The sequence below is a fragment of the Strix uralensis genome, chromosome 17 (genome assembly GCF_047716275.1).
Source record: "Strix uralensis isolate ZFMK-TIS-50842 chromosome 17, bStrUra1, whole genome shotgun sequence".
In the NCBI taxonomy this organism is placed as follows: domain Eukaryota; kingdom Metazoa; phylum Chordata; class Aves; order Strigiformes; family Strigidae; genus Strix; species Strix uralensis.
Genome location: NC_133988.1, coordinates 11,161,721 through 11,185,575, shown reverse-complemented (window position 1 = coordinate 11,185,575; position 23,855 = coordinate 11,161,721). Strand labels below are relative to the sequence as shown.

The 23,855-nt window shown below is 47.8% G+C and overlaps 1 protein-coding gene across 2 annotated transcripts in view; it reads left to right on the top strand.

Moving 5' to 3' along the window:
* The window catches only part of MMP17 (matrix metallopeptidase 17), a 68,580-nt gene that overhangs the window by 20,813 nt on the left and 23,912 nt on the right, over window positions 1–23,855 (top strand). For both annotated transcript variants that reach the window (XM_074887129.1, XM_074887130.1), the window contains exon 2: window positions 22,498–22,630. In XM_074887129.1, the coding sequence (XP_074743230.1) occupies window positions 22,498–22,630 (133 nt within the window). The remainder of the gene's footprint in view (window positions 1–22,497; window positions 22,631–23,855) is intronic.

Here is a 23,855-nt window from a genome sequence, read left to right as displayed (position 1 = left end):
AAAGACATTGGTAGAGGAATGTTCTTGTTCAGCCCAATCTGTGTAGCTGGCTATGGGTCTCCAGGGCAGAGAGGACTGTGCAGCTGGAGGTTTCTTTCCCTTCTCTCTGTGCAGCTTTCAAGCTGGTGTTGCTAACTCACTGGCAGGCTCTCATGCCTTGGTGCATGCCAGAAACCTCTCTTGTATATTGATGATTACCAAGAGATACTCTTCTCGTACAAGCTCCTCTGCTACAGCTTCTAAATGAGCATGTGTAGCTTGGAGGAGCTGTATATTGCTACCTTTGGGGGGCTCTGGTATGACATTAAAGTGTCAGATTTTGAGAGCATTTCCAGTAGCCTCATTCCAGGATTGCTGCTTTTGGAGGAATTGGTGCCTTGTTGTGTACTAAATTATTTATAAGTAGTTTTGTTGGTGGCTGGATTTGAGGATTAAAATGTATATGGGAAATAAAGGTTTTCAATAATGAAATAAGGTAACAAAAAGATAAAGCCATTATATGCATAATTAAAATGATGCATAACTATATGTTCTTTATGTAGCTGCTTCAGCATCTCAAGTAGCTTATTAGACTGAGTAATCAGCCCCTGAAGCTTTCCCCAGGTTGGGTTTGCCTCCTGCTCTTGCTAAAGATGCTGCAGAGCTCCCTGGAGCAGGGCCCTGGCCAGTCCCTTGGGTAAAGTGGTCCCGTCTTCCCACTTCTCCCCTAATTTCTGGGCTTGGAGAGTGGGACATCATATGACAAAGCCGAAAGGCATAACTGCTTAATAATCTTTTTTTTTTTTTTATTATATCTCTTCATTAGTGTATTCCAGGTTTCAAGGTTCTTGCAGCCTTCTGAGGGTGCGCTGGGGGAGTTTCACACGCCCCCTTATGAGAAGCAGTAAATATTTCCTCCTTGTCTATTAACTAATCTATTTTTTGGCACAGTGTAGACATCAGACATAGTACTGCAGTAGGCCGGACTGGGAATGCTTCCCTTAAGATAAGATGCTCTCCTTGTAGGCATGTAGCGTAGGGCGTGCTGATGGGCAGAGGTGGGGAGGTGGCTGTTGAGAGAAGCTGGACCAAAACCTCCTTAAACACTATCCGAGAGCATCCTACATCTGTGATGGAAAATGTGATGTACTGCTACTGTGGGGCAGGTCTCCTGTGAGGGTGCTGGATGAGCGATTGTTGCTCCACAGGTGCCTTGCTTGGGTAGAGAGCCCCAGGGAGTGCCTGGCCATGTTGGACCTGCTCGGTCCCTCTAACCAAGGGGACAGGGAAGGGCAGTGTCTGAGGATGCTGCTTTGGTTTTTCCTGGGATGTCCTGGGGACTCCTGGTCAAAAAGCCACAAAATGAGCTTGAATATTGGCATACTCAGCCAGCTCTTTAATTAAAAACAAGTGGTTTTCACCACTTCTGTAGCTAATCTCAGCTGCAGCCTGCACTTTGGTAAGTCCACAAATGAAAAGAGAAATATAATCTCCTGTAAACTTTTTGTTTTCCCTTGAAGCCTGAAGACCCCACAGCAGCCAGACCCTGTGCGGAGCTGCACTTCCAGCTTCCGCTACCTTAAGCAACATGAAAGATGTCACTTCTGAGCCTCTGAGTTCAGAGAGAATAATTTAACGTTCTTTAACCTTTCCTTACAAGATCCATTTCAAAAGGAGCCTTGCTGTAAAGTCCACCCTTATGTAACATTAAAATGCATTTACACGTTTGGGCTCTGGGGGAGGCTCCTGTCCCCAGCTACTCCCTGCTTACCCACCACCTCTTATTTCTCCCAGCTTTGTCTGCCCAAGCAGCGGAGGATTTTGGCTTTGCCTCTGCTGTCCTCATGTCCCTGGTGTCGGGATGGTGAGGAACTGCCTGGTACGTGCCCGGATCCTGCCCGCACTGGCCAGGGGGACGTTCCGCCCTGCTTGATGGGGCTGTGTGTGGGGAGCCAGCGGAGACCCCACCAGCAAAGGGAGGCAGCAGCAGCACACCAAGATTTATTTTTCTTGCTGTCCAGGTCAAGTACATCTTGGATTTACTCTACTTATAGTTGATAGGCTAAAGTTTTCTTACCCAAAGAGCTTGCTTGCTTTCTCCTAAAAATTTTGGCTTGCTATGTGGTGGTGGATTTATTGTTGGAAATGTTTTTATGTCGGGTTGCTCAAGATGGCAGGGTTAATCCCCAACGCTTTGGGTGCAGGCAGGAGGATAGGTGTGGTGGGTGCAAAGGCAGGGGAGGGGAGAGCTGTGTGTCTGTTCATTAGTACCGAACCCCCAGGGGGGAATTGCGATGGTTTGGGGGCAGCATCGCTCTGGACTGCTTGGCAAGACAGGTGGGGATGCGGATGCTCCCCACGGGGCGTTGCTGGTCGGGAGGGATAACTGCCGGAGCGATGCTCCTGGCTGGCAGAGTGTGTTGTGGGGAAGCCACCTGCCTCTTTCAATGTGTCTGTCACCTGCCAAAGGTCTGGGGGCAGGAGGAGGCAGTGGGCCATGCTGATGCAGCCTTGGCAGCATCTGTGGGGGTGAGGCTTCTCCCGGCACCGGTTCCTTCTTGAACCTGCCTTTGCTTTAGAAATCCATGTAACACAGCTCACTGCTGCATTTTTCTGTTTAGCCAGATCTTCATCAGGGTCTGTCTTATTTCTGCCTTTGCAAGTGTCTGCTCTGACACTTGCCTTCTCTTACCAAGTAGACCGCAATGTTCTCTTATCAGGTTGTGCAATGCTTTCTTCTTTCCCTCTCCTTTCATTTTCTAATCCACCTCGCATGCTGCTGTTCCACATGCCAGGCTTTGGGGGGGGGGTGACCCGGTGGAGCCTGACCACCCCAGCGCCCCGCTGAGCGAGTCCCCAAGCTGTCTTATCTGTCGCTGTGCCCCAAGAGGCGGGAAGCTGCTTTAACGCTCTTTGTAGTACAACACAACAGCATACAATATACTCAAACATGCAGAGAACAAAAAGCCCATTAAAAATGGGCCCTGCTGAGCTGGTGGGCTGGGGTTACTATGGGCATCTGCTTGCTGCTGCCTTTGTGGTCGCGGCTTTTAGTCAGATTAAATTGTGTCAGAGCAATCTGAACAGATTTTCTTCTGTTCCTCCCTCTCCATCTATCCATCAGAGGACGCCTTTTGCTGACATGTTTGTACTCCCACCCAGTGCAAGCTGTGGCTAGGTCTTGTTGGGGCGATGGGTAACGGAGGAGGAAAGTGAATTCTCAGACCTCCTTGCCTGGATGATCAGATGTGGAAGAGAAATCCTGGCTCCTTCTGAGCTGTGAGAGTCTTGCCCCAGTTTCAGAGGAGTTGAGATTTCACCCTTCCTTTGCCTGCCCCCTTTCTCCCAAAATCTGCCAGCCCATGAAGTAACGAACTTGGGAGCAAAATGAGATAAGATTTTTGCAGTAGTGGAAATGCCAAATTGTATTCAGTGCTGGCCCTCTAGAGAAAGGCACTTCATAGCCATGGAACTGAGAGAAAAATACAGTCTTTCAAATTTTGCCATCCTTGCCATGACAAGAACTTGGTTTTCAGTGCCCCTCTGCAGGGACAGGTGAGGAGGAGTGCTTGGCTGCTGCCTGCCAGCTCCATCCCCACAGGTCTGGTGCTCCTTCCCACCTGACCAGCAAGCTCAATTAATCTGACATGTTTGGGCTCCTGTTTGATTTTTCAACCTCTCCACTCTATTAACTAGCAATTTTAAAAAATTTATTTCTGAGCTGGTTGCAGAGAAACCATCTCCTTCATGTTTTCACATCATGTTTTTTCCCCACTTTCCTCTGGCGTAAGGTTTGTGCTTGTGACTCTCCCTCTTTATTTGGGCAGAGAAACATGTCTTTCTATCCAGTATACAGCTGGGCTCATGCATCTGATGCATCAGCCCAGGGATCAAGAGAAGGGTTGGCTTGAGGGCGAAGGACACTGGGTCAGGCCGAGCAGGGTCTCAGTATGCTGGTGGGAGCACAGGTCTTGCTGCTGCAACTCCGAGCCCATCCTGTGAAGGGCAAATGTGCTCTCAGCTCCCACCAGCTTTGTCTCTAACAGTGTATGAAGTGCTGCTTTCTGAAGGGAAAAATTCCATCCTGGCTGTTGTCAGTCAGTAATTAAGGCCTGATATATATGAACTGACTTATTTCTAATTTTTTTTCCACCCATGCCATTATCTGGCTTTGTATAGCTTGAAATATTCCTGATGGTCATAAAATTATCTTGGCCTTTTTAAAAGTCAATACTTGCTACTTAGTAGAACCATGAACCTATGGGCTGGAAAAGATTCAAGTCTTACTAGCTTAGCTAAAAGGCATTAATTCACAGAATATATACATAACAATGCTGTCCTGACTTGTGGCGAGTCCTGCCTGCAAGATTTCTTCCCTTGTCTACAAGATTGGCTTTGGACATCTTCTTTTATTGCTTTGAAAGCCCAGCCTGATGGATAGATTGGCCAAAGCCAAGTGAGGTCTTTGTATTAAAGCAAGAAAAGAGACAGATCAAAATTAAGTGTTGGGATGAGTAAGATCAGTTACAGGCTGAGTGAAGCCACCTCTCTCCGGGTTGTCTAAGAGCAGCGGCAGAGGAAGGGGCTCTGATGTCTGCTTTTGGCTGCCACAAAGTAACTTTACTCTTGCAGCAGGTCAGTTCTGTGTTTGTTTTGCTCCTGCTGTACGTGGTTAGTGGAGGAGCCTCGTGCCAGCCGTGGCAGGGCTAATCTAGGGGAGGAAGGAAAAGCAGAAGATACAGCAGAAGATAGAGCAGATGCCCTTTTTATTTTTAATTGTGCATGCAGGAGAAGGGGAGCTATGCACTGCCTGAATTTCTTTGCAACAGCAAGTAATAGTCATCCTGCCAAGCACCTACCCCTTCTAAGCACCCTGCTACTGCTCTAATTGCAATACAGCTGATGATGATAAATTCATTTGCTGTCCCTGGCACATTGCGGGGACCTTCCCCTGTGTTCCCATGGTGCAGCACTACCCTGTCAGACAGGAAAGGCTCTGAGGGATTCCCAGCTTGAGCTCAGGGCTCATCCAGGGCATGCTGGCCGAAGGAGGTGAGTGCCACTTGCCCAGACTTTCCCCCTTGTTGGAGGGTGACAGAGCCTGGAGTAGCGAGGAAATAAAAGACTGCCTGGGAGTGAGTGGGCAGCTGTGCCGTGGGCTAGGCATCACGTTGTGCATTAGGCATCACGTTAGGCACCTCCAAGAGATGGATGGTGAAGGTCTCTGCTGGCTTTGTTCCCCACCTCGTTGGGCTAGGCGGGTGTTTGTCCCCCTGTGCTGGCTGTGATGTCCCCATATCTGCAGGGAATCAGGCAACAATGCACTCAATGGTAAAATCTGATCAACTTTCCCACCTGAGAGTTTCATTTCATTGGGAGTATGAATGCTTTTATTTGGGGATCCTCGGGGAGCCCTGCATGACTTAAAAGTTCTTTGCTCACAGCCACCCACTGTGCCAGGCCATGGTCACCAAGCCACGCTAATGGTTTGTTTGCAAAGCAGAAAGAGGGAGAAGATGATAAAAGACATTAATTTAAGGAAATAAAGGAGAGAAAGAAAAAGGAAAGGCTCTTGCAAACCCCTCACTCTTCCCACACAGCAAGCTCTGACAACCTCATTAAACACAGGCACTCGGCTGCATCCCTGTGCACAGAAACCTGGTTTCTTGCTGAAAATTCACAGGATGCTCACATGCAAACCCATTGGCTTTCCCGAGGGCCTTATAAATGATGGTGTTAAATACAGAAAAGGGAGCAAAACAAGGGCTATGGGGGTTCGTTAACCATTATGGCCTGATGTGTGCTGGCAGGGAGCCAGCTGACAGCATTGCTGCTGCACCACCTCCCCAGCAATGCTTCATCAGTTGCAAGTACTTCCCAGAAGCTAACAAATAAAAATAAATAAATAAATGGAGATTTTTTTTTTTCAACAAAAGCATTGTTTTATTTTTAACCTGAGGCTTTAACCAGGAAAAAAGGCAATAATGTATAATATAAAGCGCTGCTATGAGTAATTGCTGAGATGCATTGAGGTTTGGTGGCCAGGGCATCTGCCTGGGACACAGGGGACATGTGATGCTCCCCGTGGTGTGACCTCCAGCCCACATCTTTTCCTCCTCCCCATTTCCCTTTTGCTGTTTCTCTTGCTGACATGGAGACATCCCTTTGGGGGAAGGATGAGCTGTGCCTGTCTGTGTGTGGCCTCTGTGCCCCCCTGCAGGACAGCAGCCTCGGAGCCAGGGATGCTATTGCTCACTGAAAGGCACTGAGAACTATTATTTGTGCCATTGCTGGAAGAATGTTAATTTTGGTGCTGCTAGATTAAGCAATGACATAAATATGTGATGGGCAATCAATGTGAAAGCTTAAATTTGCATTAACTTAGGGGGTTACATTTTTATTTCTTTGGTTATTTGACCAAGAACAAGATTAACTCAGTTTAATAGCGTGATCACTGAAATTGGCCTAATTATGCTTTGAAAGTCTCATCCCTTTGAGGAAGGGGCTGTGTCCCACCTCTGCGGCTGCTGCTGTGGTTTCGCTCAGGGACAGCTGTCTGCTAAAGTGGGTTAATTGCACAGCAGTAGCAGATCTGCCTGTACTGAGATGTCTGCGTCCTTGCTATGGAAGAAAATAAAGGATAAAGTCCACACTGGTGGCTGTGGCATGTAGAGGAAGGAAAAAAAAAAAATGAACAAAACAAAGCTAGTTTATTATTGCAGCTAGACAGGTCTCAGCATCTAACTTTCTTAAAGCTGTTTCAAATCTCTCTGTGCTACTTTCGCATTCTGTGATCTAGATGTACCCCAAAACATCTTCTAAAAGGCAGGGATGGAGCTGTAGAAAGCTGCAGGTGCCTGGAAAGGTCAAACTGTCTCATTCCCTGTGTGTGAGGGAATAACACTTATTTACTGATATTTTTATAGCTCTCCTGTGCTCACTGCCATTTGAGCACAGCAGCATCCTTCCTCTCCCAAGCAAAGCATGGAGAATTTGACGTGTTGATGAGGAGAAACAAGGATTCACCCTGCTCTTTATGAAAAAGAAACTCATCATCTGCGTTTCTGAACAAGCTTGCTGCGTGGTGAAGGCAAAACCCTAGGCAAGGCAGCCAGCAGAACCTGGTGCTTTGTCTTAGTCTCTTCAAGGACAGACATGTCCTATCTCCTTCAGTCTTTCTGGCAGGTTTTGTTGGCCTTTCTCCATAATGGTGTCTGTTGTAGCATCACCAGTCCGAGCCATTGAGCCCCTGGGTGCTACAGCCGTGGTCGTGTGTGGCTCCTCATCCCCATGGGAAGGCGTTTGGCTCCTTCTGGGGTGTTACCTAGCTTCGTGAGCTTTGGAAACAGATGTGCTGGTAAATTGTGGGCAGTTTGTCTAGTCCAGCGGAGGTACCTATAGACTACAGTTGCAGGATGATGCCGATTGCCTTTCCACACAAGGTTCAGCAGAAGATGAGATCATTCTCATGGTATTTAGGGCAAAAGACAGCAGGCCTGGATGGCTGGCTTCCACATAGTTAACAAATGGTACTTGAGATATATATGTGTGTGTGTGTATATATATATGGCCGAAGAGAATGGCAGCCCACTCAGAATGCTGGGTCATGTCTTTGCTCCTGATGAAGAGCTGTCCTGGTGCTGCAAGGAGAGCCATTCTGCTTGTGACGTGATACAGATGGTCACTTTGACATTTTCAATCAAATGTGTTGACAGAGCTTGTGTTGTGAAGCTGAAGGAGTCAAAATATATGGGCCTTAAGGAAAAAAAAAAAGAAAAGGCAAAACAAACCTGGTGTGATTAAATGTATCCAATTTACCAGATGGATTTCTGCTCTGCCGTGCAGGATGGTCTGTTCCAGGAGTTTCTCTGCATTTCATATTCTGCTTATGTAGGAATGTGAGACCTCTCCATTTAATGAGTTTGATCGGTATCAAAAGTTAGTCTGCGTTGTTCCTGCTGGAATAGGTCTCAGGAAGGGGCCAGGGGATGAATTTCTGCGTAAATCTCATAAGCACAGAGAAACAACTGCCCATAACGGGAGCCATCTGCCTCGTTCTGCCATCACCACCAACACCCACAGCCCGCACAGAGGGGAAATATACTTTTAGCAAAGATTTAACAAGATAAAAACACCCATCTTCCTTCATTGCTTATGCTATAGGGGTTATGGTGTTAGATGCAAACCAAGCCTTGAGGGCAGGGAAGTGCAGCTGAGGGTTAAGGAGACCAGCAGTAGCTGGGGCAGTTAGATGGGATCCTTTTACCTGGGTCTCAGCATGGGGTAGGTGGCTGGAAAGCTCAAACCCCTTAATCTCAATATCTGTCTGCACTGCAAATAGACCTAATAGGTATATAAAATCTGGCTGTTTACACATAGAAAGGTGAAGGATACCTCCAGCTGTGTCAGACTGCATCAACACCATAGAGAGGCCACAGAAGATTGGGGATATTTTCCCATTAGAGCTTTTTCAAATATGTAAGTTTTATAATCTTTTTATTTCATCATTTGCTGCTCAGTGGGGGAGAGATGATCTTTGCATAAATGTGCCTGTTGCCAGCTGTGCTGGGAAGGGGAGTGGCTTTTGATGTGTAAAATTGCAGGCACTGACTTTAATTTGCACATCCCACATTGGTGCGATCAGGACCGCAGTGAGCAGAGAGATGCTGTTGTAATTAAGATCAGGGTTGGATCTGAGGCGCTGTGCATGGCTGCAGACATGCAGATGGCCACTGCGTTGGGAAAAGGTCTGTCCCTGCCTAACAGTTTTGGGGTGCCGCTGCTCCCCACCCCTCCAAGCCCACACGAAAAATAATGCAAAGTTTTGAGATCTGCAGGATGGTAGGAGAGGACAGTGCCAGCTGGGTGGCCCTGTGGCCATGGGCACATGGAAGCGAGCCATCAGGCAGAAAAATGGGGTTGGGGTGCCTGGCAGGTGCCCCAGGGATGCCAGTGCCCCCAGGGGACCAGCACCATGAAGGAGTTATTTGAAGCTGCATGGGGGTATGTCAGGACAGTCTGTCCTTCAGCGTGTGGCTACCCAGTCCCCTGTTCTTTCAAAGAGACATGAGTCACAACACTACCACCACTCTGTACCGTGTTTTTCAAGGGAACGTTAAAAGCCACCCCAATATTATTTATTATCTGCAGCCTGTGCATAAAGCATCGCCTCTGACCAAATGACTGCCACGCTGTCGCAGCCAGGGCCATCAGTCACAGCAGGCACCTCCAACGCTTCTTGCTGCTCCCAGTCAGAGCTGGGAACAAGGACTCCTAATTAGAGACATGGTTGTTCACGGGCAATGCTCCAAGCTTGGCCCCTGCCTGCCAAGCCTTGGTTTTGGGGGACAGTGTGCAGAATGAGAGGCCCTTTGCCCTGGCACCTCCCTGGAGCCCCTTGGATTCAACCCCACTTGCAGGAGCCTGGAGATGATCCTGAGCACCCAAAAAGTCTGTGCTTAATGAAGTGCCTTTGGTGAGGCCCTCAACTGGCACACAGCTTTCCTCTCCCTTTGGTACGTGGTCCTGAGCTGCCCTAACACAGTGGGGTCTGGAAAACTGGAATATTTGGGCAAAATGGAAGATTTTCCAAATGGGAAAATTGTTGGTAATATTTCAGCCAGGGATGCTTGCAGTTTTGGTTTGGTTTGGATCCAACTGGCCAATCCCTTGTTGTGAAATACTCCAAAGCTGGTGGGATCTTCTGGGGATGTTTCTAAAGCCATCCCGTGATGAGTGCTTGGGAGTCACAAGCTGTCATTACTGCAAGTGGGATGTGGGGTTTGGATCTCATTTTCCTCTGAACTACCTGAGTAGGACCTAGACAACAGTCCTTTCATCCTTTCTATCTGCAGGGTGCTCATGTCCCAGAGATGGGTGGTGTGGGGACAGCAGCCAGAAGCCTCTCACACCACTGTCTGCAAAGCATGGCTGTGTGCTGCCACCAGTGACCCAGCATTCATCTCCCTTTGCTGTCCCTGCCTCAGTTTCCCCATTGGTAAAACAGGACCTGCGTGAGGTTCCTGTGCTATGAAAATGCTCCTGATAGCAGCTATGGAGTAAAAGGGATGTGTTTCCTGGATGTGTGAGCTTTTCCCCTGTGTCATGCCACGTGAGAGAGAGCAGTTGTGTGCTGGCTGCTGGCTCCTGATGTCTTGTGTAGCCCTGGCAGCGTGCAGGCTTGGGAGGGAGTGCTGAGCATCTCCCCTGTGGAGCTGAAGTCCTGGCAGGGCAGGAGAGGCAATTCTCCCAGCCAGCAGCAGGAAAGAGCTGTGTTACAAACCCGTCTCCTAGCAAGGAGGAAAAAACCCCCTACTTTTCCAATATCCGATCAGTTTGCACTGACTGGGCTAAAGCTCTGCACAACTGGCCCAGGGCAAAACCTGGAAGCAGCTGGGAGGGGGTGAGCAAGGGGAACAAAACTGGTAGTACGTACATAAACCTTAGTCTGTACCCACATTTCTGTTGGACAAAACGTTGCAAAAACTCTACTCTCAGCCTGTCCTTTGATGTGGCAGAGCCGCAGGTGCGAGCAGTGGCCGGGGGATGCGGTTCCCGGGGAGGAGAGCTGGGAGCAGAGGGGGTGGTTTGCAGGAGGGGATGTCAGCTGGGCATGGCTGGAGGGATGAATGGGTCCTTGGCGAGAGGAGGGGTCAGCACCCATGTCCTTGGCTCTTGCTCTTGTGCAGGAGCTAATTATTGCTTTTTGCCCAACCGCCGTGGTCTGGGACATACACAAGTGGTGCTGCGTCATTTGGTATGGCTTGTAATGCCCGACGAGGTAACAGTGTGTGTAGATGTGCAGACTTATTATTATTTAAATTAACATTTGGCACGGGGAGAGTACTGGTAAAAGCAAGTTCTGCATTGCATGGTTCAGCTCGTTTGCCAAAGTCAGGTACTGTATAATTTGAATCCCTCTGGGGAGGAGTATAATCTCTGGTTTTCTTTGGTTTCTGCTTTGTTCTGGTTGTTTTCTGCAAAACTGCTTTAGTCCCAGGTCATGATTAACAACAGTTGTCACCGAAAGCAGAGTCATCCTAGTAGCTGCAGGAAAATGCCCTGGACTAGTCAGAGCAGGTTAAATTATTCATTTCAGTTAGTTAGTTTTAATAATTAAAGAATTTTTGTCATGTTTTGCAAATTGTCCAACACTTTGTGGTTGGGGCTCTTTTCTTTTTTTTCTTTTTTAATCTCCCACTGTTCAGTGGCTAATTTCTCCCAGCTCATATAGCTTGTGGAGTGCTCCCAAAGTACTTCTGGAGAGTTCCCAGTGTTTGCACCTGAGGGCTGGTCACCTGAGAATTGCAATATTATTGCTTCCTTTGATTTAATAGCCTTGCTTGTGAACAGAAGGCTGCTTTTTTTTTTTTTTTTTTTTTCTGTTTGCCAGTTGCCCACAGCATCAATAATTGTTCAGGACACTTGTTGACAGGCTCTTTCTATTAGCTGTACCAGAAAAGCTCATTGTAATACCACTGTTTTAAAGCAATTGGGGGAAGCAGCAAAGTCAACCAGGTAGCAATTGTGTTGTTCCTGTAGTCACATAGATCCAGGGACAGGAGACATAAGTGGGGCTTAATTCTCTCCCAAATGGATGCTCTATTTCACGCCCCAGCACAGCTTCTGATTTATGGATTTCTTAACATCACAATATTTTCATTGCTAAAAACTAAATGGGAAGATGCAGCTAAGACCGGATCTAAAACCGGGTGAGGTAAATACAGGGAGTGCAGCTGTTGTTAGCAGCCCTTGGACCAGTCCTAGAACAGAGCACGGTGATAACAGTTTGAATTCCCAGTTTGCGGAGGACTAGAGAATTTCTGCAATCTCTTGAAAGGGATATTGAGCCATGCTGTGAGCATATTTAAACAGGCAGTCTGTGTCCTGAGGTTATCTTGAAAACCAAGCCTACCTAGCTGGAGAGAAACGTGATGCTACAAGGGGGAAGAAGGAAGCCACTGATCTCTGAGCTAATGAGTGGAGGAGAGATGTGCAGCTGAGCTGATTTATCAGGGTAAAATGTTGTTGGCTGCTGTAAATGGGGAAACAGTTAAGCTGTGCTGCAGGATCAACTCTGGAGCCTGAGATGGAGGCTGAGAGCTGTGAGTGAGGACGTGGATGGGCCAGGGCAAACTCATGCTGCAGAAAGTCAGGTCTGGAGTCCATCCTGGAGAAGACACTGTCCTAATAAAAGATCCAATAAATGGAGTTAGTGAGAGATTTGTTTTGATGTATAGCAGTCTGTTCAGTTAGCTACCAGAAGTGGTTTGTTTAATGACTGAAACTGCAAGAGTAGGAGCTCATCTCAGTGAGACTGGGAGAGAATATAGATTAATGCCATTGTGTTCTCAATGCGTCATTGACTTTCCCTACGTACGGTGAGCAAACGTGCCGTTCAGGTCCAATGAGATGGACAGGCTCATTAAGCAAAACTAGGACCTCTAAAGTCACCCCCTGGGAGAGCCTTGCTGTGTATTTTCACTTCGGTAAAGAGCAATTTGTACTTATTTTAAAAGAATCCATCATTTTCTTGCTCATCTTGGTCCCAATCCAGCTGGAAGACAGGAATGTTTGGAAGTTCTCTGCACAGTCTGCTTGGGTGATGTCAACAGCCCCATGTTGGATACTCAGGAGGCTGGGAGATTTTAATTAAGTGTCCGAACATCTGTGTGCTGAGAAGAACCAAACCACCAGAGAGCCCATCTTGCAGAACCTCCCACTGTGTGTGGGGCAGGCATCCCAGCTCCCGTGGTGGAAAGGACTCGGGAAGCCTCCTGACACGGGATTCCCCTTGGGCAAAGGGAAGCAGCTGCCCACCCTGCCCATCCTCCTGCTGTTATGGATGAGACGAAGTGGAGGGAGTGCAGGGAGAGGAGGGTCAAAGCATGCTCTGTTCCCTCTGTCCATCTCCAGCAGATGTTTCCTGAGGAGCACTGTCCAGCTGGCTCTGCTCACAACAGCCCCCCGGCAGCTTTGGACTCCAATGAGCCTTGTGGAAAATCATCCAGGAAACCACGGACATTCCTGTGTCCTGTGCTCAGAAAACCCTGAATTTGCAAAGTCTTGGCTTTGATTTTTTTTCTTCATACAGAAAGGATGTGACTTCAGGGATGAGGCAACCTCTCACCATGATTTATTGCGCTGTGTTGAGCAGGGAAACCTCTTCCCTGGCTACGTGTGGATGGCGGCCGGGTACACAAGGAGGAGAGTTCTCCTGGGATTACAAATGCTGTAAGAAATGTATCTGGTGACATTTCAGTTTAACCCTGTTACAGATCTGAGGTTAGATTTCATCCAGTCACACCTATGGGTGTGCTCAGAGCACAGCAGCGGGTGATGCTGGTGGGGAATGGGGTGCCAAGGGTACCTACTCTGTGGCTCTGGGTGCCTGCTGGCTGGGGGGGTCCAGCACAGAGGAATCTGGGAGAAATGGCTGCCCTGGGGTTTTGTGTGTGCTGGGAACACTGCAGGTCATCATCTGCAGCTGCTTCAAGAGCAGTGGCTGGCAGGTCTCATGGATTCCAGTTGCTTCCATCTCTCACGCTGGAGTTGGGCTTTTTCCTCTTTCCTGCTTAGCCACTGTCCGTCCTACCTGGACTCATCAGTCAAGGCCGTACTCTGGTTTGTCCTGTGTAAACGGAGCCAGAGCGAGCCCGTGAATTAACCCAACATCCACCACGCTCCATGATACAGACTCAGCCGGGCACAGCCCGGGTACCAGCAGCACAGATGCTCTAAAGTGGATTTTAAAGCACATCAAACTCTGCTGCCGGTATTGATGTGCCATATGTTGCAATGGTAATTACTTCTTGTGCTTCTCAATGGAATAGAGTATTGAGGTTGTTTAGATCCTCCTGGTGATGTTACTGGCCTCTAGGCCCACCAGAGGACTAGAACTCGTTGCATTTTTATTTTTAATGCAAGCACTGGCAGTTTCCTTTGTAGCGAGCAGGGCTGGGGGTATTCAGGGAGAGCCAAAGTCCCAAGTTTGCTGTTCAGCACAGGATCCGGCTGGTGGCATCCATCACGGGGACACAGTGGTGCCAGGGGAGAGCCTCCTGCGCCTGCTGCAAACAGCCTCCGACTACACCCACACAATAGGAGCAGGGGTTTTTTCATAAACCATGCTAAGTGATGAGTTACATGGTTTAGAGCTATTTTTTGTAGCGAGATAAAAGAATGCTAATTCGCTCATTTACCTAACTTCCCATCACAGTTCAACAGACTATTATACGCCAGGACTTTCTTCTTTTTTCTTCCTAAATAACTCCTCAATGACAAAGGATGTTTCACTGCGACAAGCAGCATTATGCAAAACTAGGGCTGATTTAAAAACAAAATACTATTCCCGTTGAAACTCCTTTTTGGTGGTCATGTGGAGTTTCAATTACACACAAATTCTTTGCATCGTTCGTTGCCTTCGAGTGGAAATTTTCAGGATGTGCTGGAAAACCTCCAGTGATTGAAGACCTCCCTAAAGCCCTGGTGTATTAAATCTCCACCAAGAAAAATACACACTTATGTTGAAAATACAGAGTAAACTGTGCCTTGTTTACATGGTTTGTCACATTTTCTTACTCTGAAAAGAAACCTAAACCAGCTGTAGTAAACATTGTTCTGCACTGTTCTGCCTGCCTTCTATGGGTGGGAATTGGTTCTTTGATCTTCAGTTCAAAGAGGTTGAAAAGGCTGTTTCTGCAGTCTGCAGAGAATTTCCTTCTGCTTCTACAACATCTCTTGATTAACTCTGTGTTTCTGGGAAGGCTCTCAGTATCCGTTCAACCAAAGAGATGCTTGCATCTTGTGTAACGTCTACTGCAGAGTGGATGAAGTTTGCTTCCAAACCACAACAGTCCTTCTGTGCACAACCTGCCTGGCAGTGGATGTCATCCCCCAACGCCCAGGAGAGTGGTAACACGAGCAGAGCCCTGCAAATGAGCGTTTGAGGCTACAGGCAAGACCTGATCATGTCCGACAAGACCTGCAGGCAGCCAAGTTGGCATCCAGTTGCTGGCTAGGAAGCAAACCGCACCGGAGCAGAGGTGCTCTCTCCGCTGGATCTTTAATGACCTGGATGTCCCAGGTCTCATGACACCAAGTAGCGTGATCTGTCCCTTGCCAAAGGGCCTGCTGTCTTCGGCACTTGTAGGTTGTGGCCTTTTGCAATGCTGCTGTTGTTAACCTAATCGAACATTTAAAGCAAGGGGGAGGGAGAGGAAATCATTAGCAGCTGCATTAACTTCTACCCTGGATTCTGTGCACAGCGTTTGCTCAAATTAAATAGCTGTTTGGATTCAAGCGACTCCTCCGGCGTGAGCTAATGAAACCAGTCCTGTGGTTCAGCAGTGGCGTCAACCAAAATCCTGGTTGTAATCCAAACTGCAGTTTTTTCTCCTAATGAATTAATCAGCTGATTACGTGTGTGCGATAGCTCATTAGAGAGGTGCGTGGCAACCTTTGGAAGGAAATTATTGGCTTTGCATGGCCCGGAGGCCGTTACATTGCAGGAGTGCGCTCCTTGGAGTATTGCGGCGCCATATGTGTTGCTCTAATTAATGGGTGTTGTTCCTGGGGTCGTTTGATCTCAGGAAAATGACTGTAAAAATTTTAATACTGTAAACCTTCGAAAACTTGGAAGAAGAACTCAAACAGCCAAAAGCAATTTCCCTTTAATATAGCTTGTGGTGGTTGTGATTTTTTTTTTTAATTATTTTTTTTATTTTAAAAGCTTCCACCCTATTTAATGGTAGCTGCGGAGATAAAGTGAAGTGTAATTTGGAAATTAGTTCCGGATGTTTGAGTTGTAGCTTTATTTTAGTAATCTGGGTCATTAATTTTGTTGCTTGGATTTTCTTCCCCTGTGTGTGCGAAACATGACTACACCCAGGGTATAAAGGGACTTCCAGAAGGAAAGCGAGCTTTCAAAGTCCTCTCCCCACTGGGTGACCCTACAAAAATAAAGCCTGTTTCTCTGTGGTTATCTGGTGGGGACAGTAGGAGATGAGCACTGGGGTTGTTTGTGCTCCTGTTGCAGTCAGGGACATTGGGCACGGTGGGGAGGGACCTCCCTGGGGCTGACCCTGCCAGAAAGTCAAGGGCTAGATTCAGGTCAGGGTAAGGGTTTAGGCTCTCAGCCATGACAGGAGCCTTTTTAAACAAGTAAAAGCAACCTGTAGCTTGATTGATGAGCAGAGGTGCAGTTCAGTAAAGCTTTTCAGGGAATACTAATGAAAGGGATCTTTTGAGTGAAAAAACCTCTTCTGCTCAAACCTTGGTCTACCCTGAAAATTTGGAAACTGGGATATACCAGCATCCTCCTCATGCACATTGCACATCCAGAGAGCCTCTGGAGGTGTGTTGCAAGGCACTGCAAGTGCGGCTTCTTGCTGCAAAGAGGCATCTGGAGCACGGTGGCCGTGGCATGGACCAGGGAGAGGTGCCTGGGGGTGTCACAACTGACAGCTCTTATGCAGAGTGTTGTGGGTGCTGCTTGCACCCCTGTCAACAGGAGCATGAATTTAAAGACAGTTTCCTCCTCCAGTGTTAATGGGATGGGGATGGAGCCAGTCTGGGGATTCAGGATGCTGGTGCAAAGCTAAGGGTCCAGTCTAGGAGTCTGCAGAGGAGCCAGGGGCTGGGGGTAAAGCTCTGCTCTTCTCTCCGCTGGGCAATGTGTCAGGTAAACTGAGAATAACAATCTACATCCCTGAGCAAAGGGAGTGTTACTAACACTGCAGGATTAAGGCTGTTTTTTTCCCCTGTATGTTTATGCAACTTCAAGCAAAAAAAAAATCCTTATTTTTTTGGGGCTAAACTTTAGAAACATGGTAATTATAATAATACAAGAGCAGGCAGAAGCATGGAACTGGCTTAGGTAGAGTTTTTGTGCTTATCCTTATTTCTGTTTTGCTGTTTATCCTGTTTATGCTCTCCTTGTTATCCTGAACTAGTTTGTCATCTTGTAAACACCAACCTATGACCCTTAAAAAGAAATCATCAGGAAGAAAACTTGCTGAGTCGCCTTTTTGCCTGTAGCAGTTGAATAAGCCCATCAGCTTATATAATATTAATATTTGTAAAAGCAAACCTACAGAGCTCATAAATCTTCCATAAAAGAGGGACAATATCTACATCTATTTTAGAATGAAGCAGGTAAGTAGGTTCTAGGACAAAAGGGTTTTGATACAAAGGAAGTAGATAGATGAAAGAAATGCCATTTTAATCTGAAAGTTGGCTCTGCATAAGTGGTACCAGAGGCTGCACTGCTGCTGGAGCCAGCATTTTGCTCTGGGTCATCGCTTGGCCCTGGAAAGCCCCAGCCCTTGGCTGCTGCCACAGCAGCGTTGCTCCCTGATATTCCATTCAAGGAGTAAAAAAAAAAAGTCCAAAACTGAAGCAGGGCTTGTTTGCAGGGGAGAAGAGGACTTAATTAGCATTTTTCCTAACTTTGTGTCTTCTCCAAAAGTAAAAAAATGTGTGAAAAGAAATTCTGCAGCTTTAGATTTTGCTTACCATATTTTAAGGCAAGAAGCAGGCTTTTCCCCATTATGCTATACCACAGCAGTGTGGGAACCCAGACGAGAAAAAATAATAGAGCTTATTTTTAGCCAGCCAAGTGAGCAATCTGTCTCCAAACACGCACATGGAGCAACTCCGTGGAGAAGCAACGCTGCTGCATCACTGTTAACACAGCCCTTTTTCAAAGGAAAGCTGCTTTGAAGCAGTTGCCTTAAGACATCTTTTATTGGGTACCACCTGTGGTGGGATGGGAGGGGTAAAATCAAACTGTTTAAAGATTGTAGGAATACGAGGGAGAGAAAAAAAAATTCTTTTTTTCCAATTTTTCCTCATTTCTTGAGTTGCGTTGTCCATGGATGGCTGGTCCTGTGAGACCACAGGGATGTGACATGGACAGCACCTGGGGAGCCTCCGTTCCCAGTGCCTCGGTCCTGAGAGTTGAACACGTTGCGATGGCTTTTCCCCACTGCCTGGGACATGGCGTGAGTCCTGCCATCCTATGTGGGGCAGGGTGGGATCTCCAGCCCCTCACAGGGATGGTGTTTTGTCAATAAACATCCCGGTTGTGGTTTTTAAGGGTTATGTACATGCTTCTGCTCAGCACTGAGCAGCGTGAGGGCTCTCGCTGGCAGCTGTGTTTATCTGGTGCAGTGGAGGGGAAGTGCAGATAGATGACTATCTTTGGACGTTTTTGCCAGGCATGCAGTTCTTCCTATTTTCTTTTTTCTTTTTTTTTTTTTTAATTTCCCCGGCCCTGAGCACAATGGGAAACCTTTAATTCTGGATTGCTTGGTGGTGGAGCTGGTTCAGAAGATTAATCATGGACTGGACTTGGTCCCTCCAGCTTCCCCAGCACCAGAGAAGTCCATCATGTGGGTCCACTTTGGGCCATGGCAGTGAAACGTGTTGGCTGGGTCTGGTCCAGCAGCCTCCTGCGATTTGGGATGGAGTTCCCAGTGGGAGCAGACAGGACCCATAGGTGGGAGACTTACTATTGCAAGTATTTTATAGATGAGGAACTGGGGACCAGAGACACAATGAAGCGGTTCCCACAAAAACTGAGCTGGGATCCTGTGAGCCCCAGACCAAGGGACGTACTCTGGGCCATGGCATGAGCTATGTAGTGCAGGTCGTCTCAGAGGTGGAAGATGGTCAGATATTGGTTCAATGTAAATTTCTGGTGAAACAATTTTTTTTCCTTTTAAAATAGGGAGTAGCTGAAGCTGAACCTTCTCATGGGATTAGGTCAACTCGTTTAGCACAGCACATTTTTAAGGAAGAGTTTTTATCGTGCCAACTCAGGCAAGAAATATGTTCAAAGAATTTTATCATTCAGCTCAAATCACTATTTCATTTAAACATTTTAAGCTAATGAGAGTTGGGGAAAAAAGCTTTTATTATTAAAAAAAAAGTGGAAATAAGAAGGGAACATGTAGAAGTTGTCGGTGGAAAATATTTTCATATTTTTCATTCATGGAAGTTTACAAGTTTAGCTTTTGCCCTAATTAGGGACAAGAAAATATCTGAAAAGCTTTCAATGGGCACGCAAATAATTAGCCAGACAATTCCTGCTGGTCTTTCTCATCTTCAGACCCAGCTGCATTTTCCCTAATGAAATTTTCTGCCACAGTAAAGGTGGAATGTGAAAGTTCAATATTATGGATCAGCTTTGCTTACAAGGAGAGAGGAAACAGGCCAGAACCTGTACACTGGAAAAGAGATCAGAGGTCTGTAAAATTATGGAGAACCTGAGTATGGCACAATAAACATGATGGTCTACATGAAAAATCACATGCAGGAAAAGCAGTGCTTGCAAGGTGGATCAGGTGAAGGGCTTGTCAGATCTGTTTCTTCCATCTTTTCTTTAGGGAGCCCTCCATTTGCTCAGGGGTGTCCAGCTGTGTTTGTGCTTTTTCTGTCCCTTTGGGTTAAGAAAGAGAGAAGCTCTTGCCCTGGCTGCAGCCAGAACAGCAGGACTTTTGCTGGACCTCACCGTGCCTTTGCTTTCCCAGCCTTTTGCTGTCACCTCCATCTCCAGGAGGACGTGAGCAAAGCTGAGTTATGTACATCTCCAGCTCTGCTGTCATTAGAGAATAAATGACACTGTCTCCATGGCTGGGGAAGAAACCAAATTAAACCCCACCATCCTTGGCAATTGATGGGCTGGCTGCCGAGCTCCATGCCACAGCCAATTTCTCATGAACAATCAAGGGCAAATTGTATCTCTAATTTCTGTCACAAATGTTTTTGCTATGCAAAGCGACAAATAGGTGTAGGGAGGAGAGAGTGCTTGGCCTGGCCTTCAGCCTGATGGCGAGGGAAGGCTGTGACGATGCTAACGTGCTCCTGGCAAGATGGTGGCTAATGGAGTTGCATTAAGCAGCAAGAAATGGACACATGAGCTGCTTTCTGTCTGTGATAACACACCACCCTGCTAAAATAAGGCAACTGTGAAGGAGGGTGAGGAGGGAAGCGAATTGCCAGTGAGAAATGCAGCATGGGAGACCATGTTCCCAAATGGAGAGCCCCACCAAGCATGGGGAGATCTGTCGTTAAGCTCTATAAGTGTGAAATTGTTTAATTGGGCTTGCCAAAGCAGGGCTGGGGGTGCTGTGGCATTCGAGGTGGCCACTGCAGGTGACACCAAACTATGAGACATTCAGATTGTAGCGATAAGCAGGTACTGACTTTTGGCACTAATCTGAGTGCAATAAATTTGTGGCGTATTGACCGCAGTGGAAGTCTAGATCAATATCAGTCTTCAAGAGGCTCAATAGATCAACGTTTCTTTGATACAGATAAAGAAAATAGAGGGTAGGTGTTTATGGTATTCCCTGCATGCAGTATTATTATTCTTTGCTGATCCATCTGCCGAGTTTAGGGGAGGGGGGAGCGAGAAGGAAGGTAAGAAAGGATTTAGAAAGATAATTCACCAGACATCTAAAAAGCAGTTGTAAGAAGGAGATTTATGGCATTTTTTTTCATCAGTTTTAGGCTGAAAATAGGAAAATAAAGATCTTTGTAAAAATGTATTGTCCTTTGAGAGACAAACTCCTATCAAATAGTGGTCTTGAGTTTGATGAGGTGCCTGTGGCAGGGGGATTGCTGGCACATGCCCATGCTTGCTTAGGCTTTAGCAAAGAGGGACACACAGGTGTTTCACAGGTCCCTGCTGCTTTCTGGTGGTAGAGGTACCCACGCCTGGCTCTAAATGCCTTAAGGCAACTGGTGGGGAGATGGTTAAACCAGGGCATGTGGAAATGCTGGAGAGGAGGACACACAGAGAAAAGCCATTTATTTCACTTCTTAAATAAATCAGTCGGCCCTGTCAGGGGCTGCGGATGACTGAGGTTGCAGCTCCACCAGTAAGCCAGTCCTGGCACTTCTGGTGTTGCTGGGGTGAGCACGACTCTGCTGATTTATTCCCTTGAACAAATAACCCAAAATTGAGAAACCTGTTGCCATCATCAATGGGATTTTCTTACAGAGGTTTTTAAAACTCTGTTTGTGTTGGTTTGGGTTTTTTTTTAAATGATGAGGGCCATCAATCTCCAGGAATGACTTTTTGGCATTGGCCCAATTTAAGGGGAAGGCTGTTGCAGGGTTGTCCTCTGCTCCCTGTCCCCATACCCCTCCCCTCTGCCGCGGAAAGGCGACAGCACTGCTGGGAAACCACCGGGTCTCACTGTGGTGGTGTTTCCGTTCCTGGAAGCTGAGACTTTGCAGCCGCAGTGCTTGTATTACCTGGGAACTGGTGAGGAGGGACCAAGCCAAGGTCCCACCACACATGGTGGCCTCCAAGGAATGAGCTTGGCATGTTACATCTCTATGGTGTTTTTCTCCAGAGGACTCGGTTTTGTGTCAATGCTGAGGTCACCTGCATTGGGTCTCAATGACTGTGTGGCTCAGAGCGGGGTCGGAGACTTCGTGGTTGGGTTTGTTTCCAATCAAAATCCTGGTGTTGTGAAGGTCAAGGGTAAAACAAACCACTCTCATAGAATCATTTAGGTTGCAAAAGACCCTTAAGATCATTGAGTCCAACCACTAACCTAATGTCCTCAAACCATCAGGGTGCATTGAGGAGACTTGGACCACAGGGATGTCCTTGTCCTTGCAGCAGTCTCAAATCTTGGCCACCCCAGCCATGTGTGGACTGGAAATCTGCAGGAGGTTGCAGCAGGTTGATTAATGTCACAGCAGGATGATGGCATTGTGGCAGATCAGCTGAAGGGACCTGGAGAGCAGGCATAGCCCTTGTGCCAGTGTGGGGACATGGGGGGACTTGCAAAGGGCACTTGGCTATGGAGGTGTTCCCCATGCTGGCAGGTAGAAGGAAAGGTCCCCACCTCTAACCTCTCATAGGAAACTGTGGCATTACTGTGGCACCTGTGGGGGACAGCAGAAAGTTTAAAGCCCAGCACATATGGTCAGAGAGGTCAGACCGCGACACAGTTGGGTAAAACCCAGCTGCTCTGCAGCCTCAGACAGAGGTCACCGTGGCTCCTCCATTAGAGCTGGGGACCCTCCCCAAGACACTTGTGGACTCCCACTGGAAGCAAGGTCCTGAGGGAGGTGGCATTGCCTGGCCCTTGTCATGGGCAGTTCTCCTCCTCTTGCTGTTCTTAGCCCTGAAACAAGTTTCCAGTAAGAGCTGCCAGAGTCTGAGGGGAGAATCAAAGGCGCCTGTGTGACCCTTGGGTAGGGGCTGCACTGCCGCCACTATCAGAGATGGTCTGCAGTTGGGTGGGAAAATTAGATGTCACCCTTGGAATGTGTGAAGGTTGCCAGATCCCATTACTGAAGTGATGTGTACAGATCCATCCTGACAGGTCCATTTGTTAGCTGGGATCACGCAGCTTGATGGGGAAGTTGGATATAAACATGTAAATGTGAAAAAGATGTCCAAACGGAACAGAAAGGACAGTCGTAGCACCTTTCCCTGTGTGTGTATTTCCTTCCTTTCCCTTTCTCATCCTGCCCCTTCTCCTTGTTTCACAGGACTGGCTGACAAAATTTGGGTATCTGCCTCCTCCGGATCCTGTCACAGGACAACTGCAGACACAGGAGGAGCTCACCAAGGCCATCACTGCCATGCAGCGGTTTGGGGGGCTCGAGGCAACGGGGGTCCTAGGTCAGTGGCTCATGATCCCTCCTCTCTCTGGTGCAGAGGGATGCAGGGATGGCTCCTTGCGGGTCCAGGGAGAAGGGACTTGGCACTGAGTTGTGGAGTAGCATCACCTCCAGGAAAAGCTCGCACGGGTGTAACATACGGCCCAGTTTGCAGCTGTAAGAGTAATTACATGGCTCAGGTGCTTTGTTGCCTTGTGCTTTCAAGAACCTGAGGCAAGCAATTATTTCACCAGACCCACACCCCCTTGGGGTTCCCATTGTGCTTAAAATAGCTCTTGGTGTGTTCAAAAAAGAAGAAAAAAAGAAAAAGACAAGAAAAAAAAGACAGAGAAACTAAGGCTGACAGGTTATCCTGTTCAAAGCCTTAATTGCAGCATCAGATTAAATTGAATAAAAATCCTGATTAAGCCTCCCAATTTGTATATGTAGATATTCTGGTTTCTTTGCTGCTGGGCCACAGTGTAGGGGAAGGAGGAAGATGGTGTCACATCCCCCCAGTGCTGCTTGCTCCTGCCGGTGACACCCAGAGCCACGAGGCGCCTGCAGAGCTGGCAGGGGTCTCCTTGGCTCTCGCTGAGCTGCAATGGCTCCAGGCACCCCTCGGTCACCCCCTGCCAGCCGAGAGCCCATCAGCTGCTCCAGCAGCTCCACCGGCCAGCAGGGACAGGGCGATGAGAGGCTTTTTCCTGATGTGGCAGGCACATCTGACTGGGGGGGAGCAGTCCAAGGCCAGGCTGAAGCAACACAAGTTCCCCAGTGTGGCCGGGGTCATTTCTCTCAATGTCCTCATTGAGGGAAGGAGAAAAGCCAGCATTATCCCAGCCCTCGGAAGGGCACCCATCTGCTCTCCTCCCCTCCCTGACGCATGGCCACGACCTCCCGCCATGTGGCCAGTTTGCTTCCGTTGTTCAGGACAGAATTAATGAGAAGCTGCTAATTAGCAGGCCAGTCTCTGTCCATCCCAGTGCTCCCAGCAGCCTTCCACCAGCCCCCTGGAGCAGCTGCCGCCTGAGCAGCCACTGGCCGTGTCCAGTCACTGGGACTTTCCTTCTCTGCTCTTAATTGAGCATGTGCCATAATTTCCCTTCCACCTTATCCCAAGCTGCAGGAGGCCGGGGCGCAAGGATGGCCTTTCAAATGCATTTACACTTTCATTTTTGGAGAGGGTGTTTGAAACAGGCCTGGGGGGCTGCCCTGGATAGGTCTTGGACGTGGGTTTGCATCTG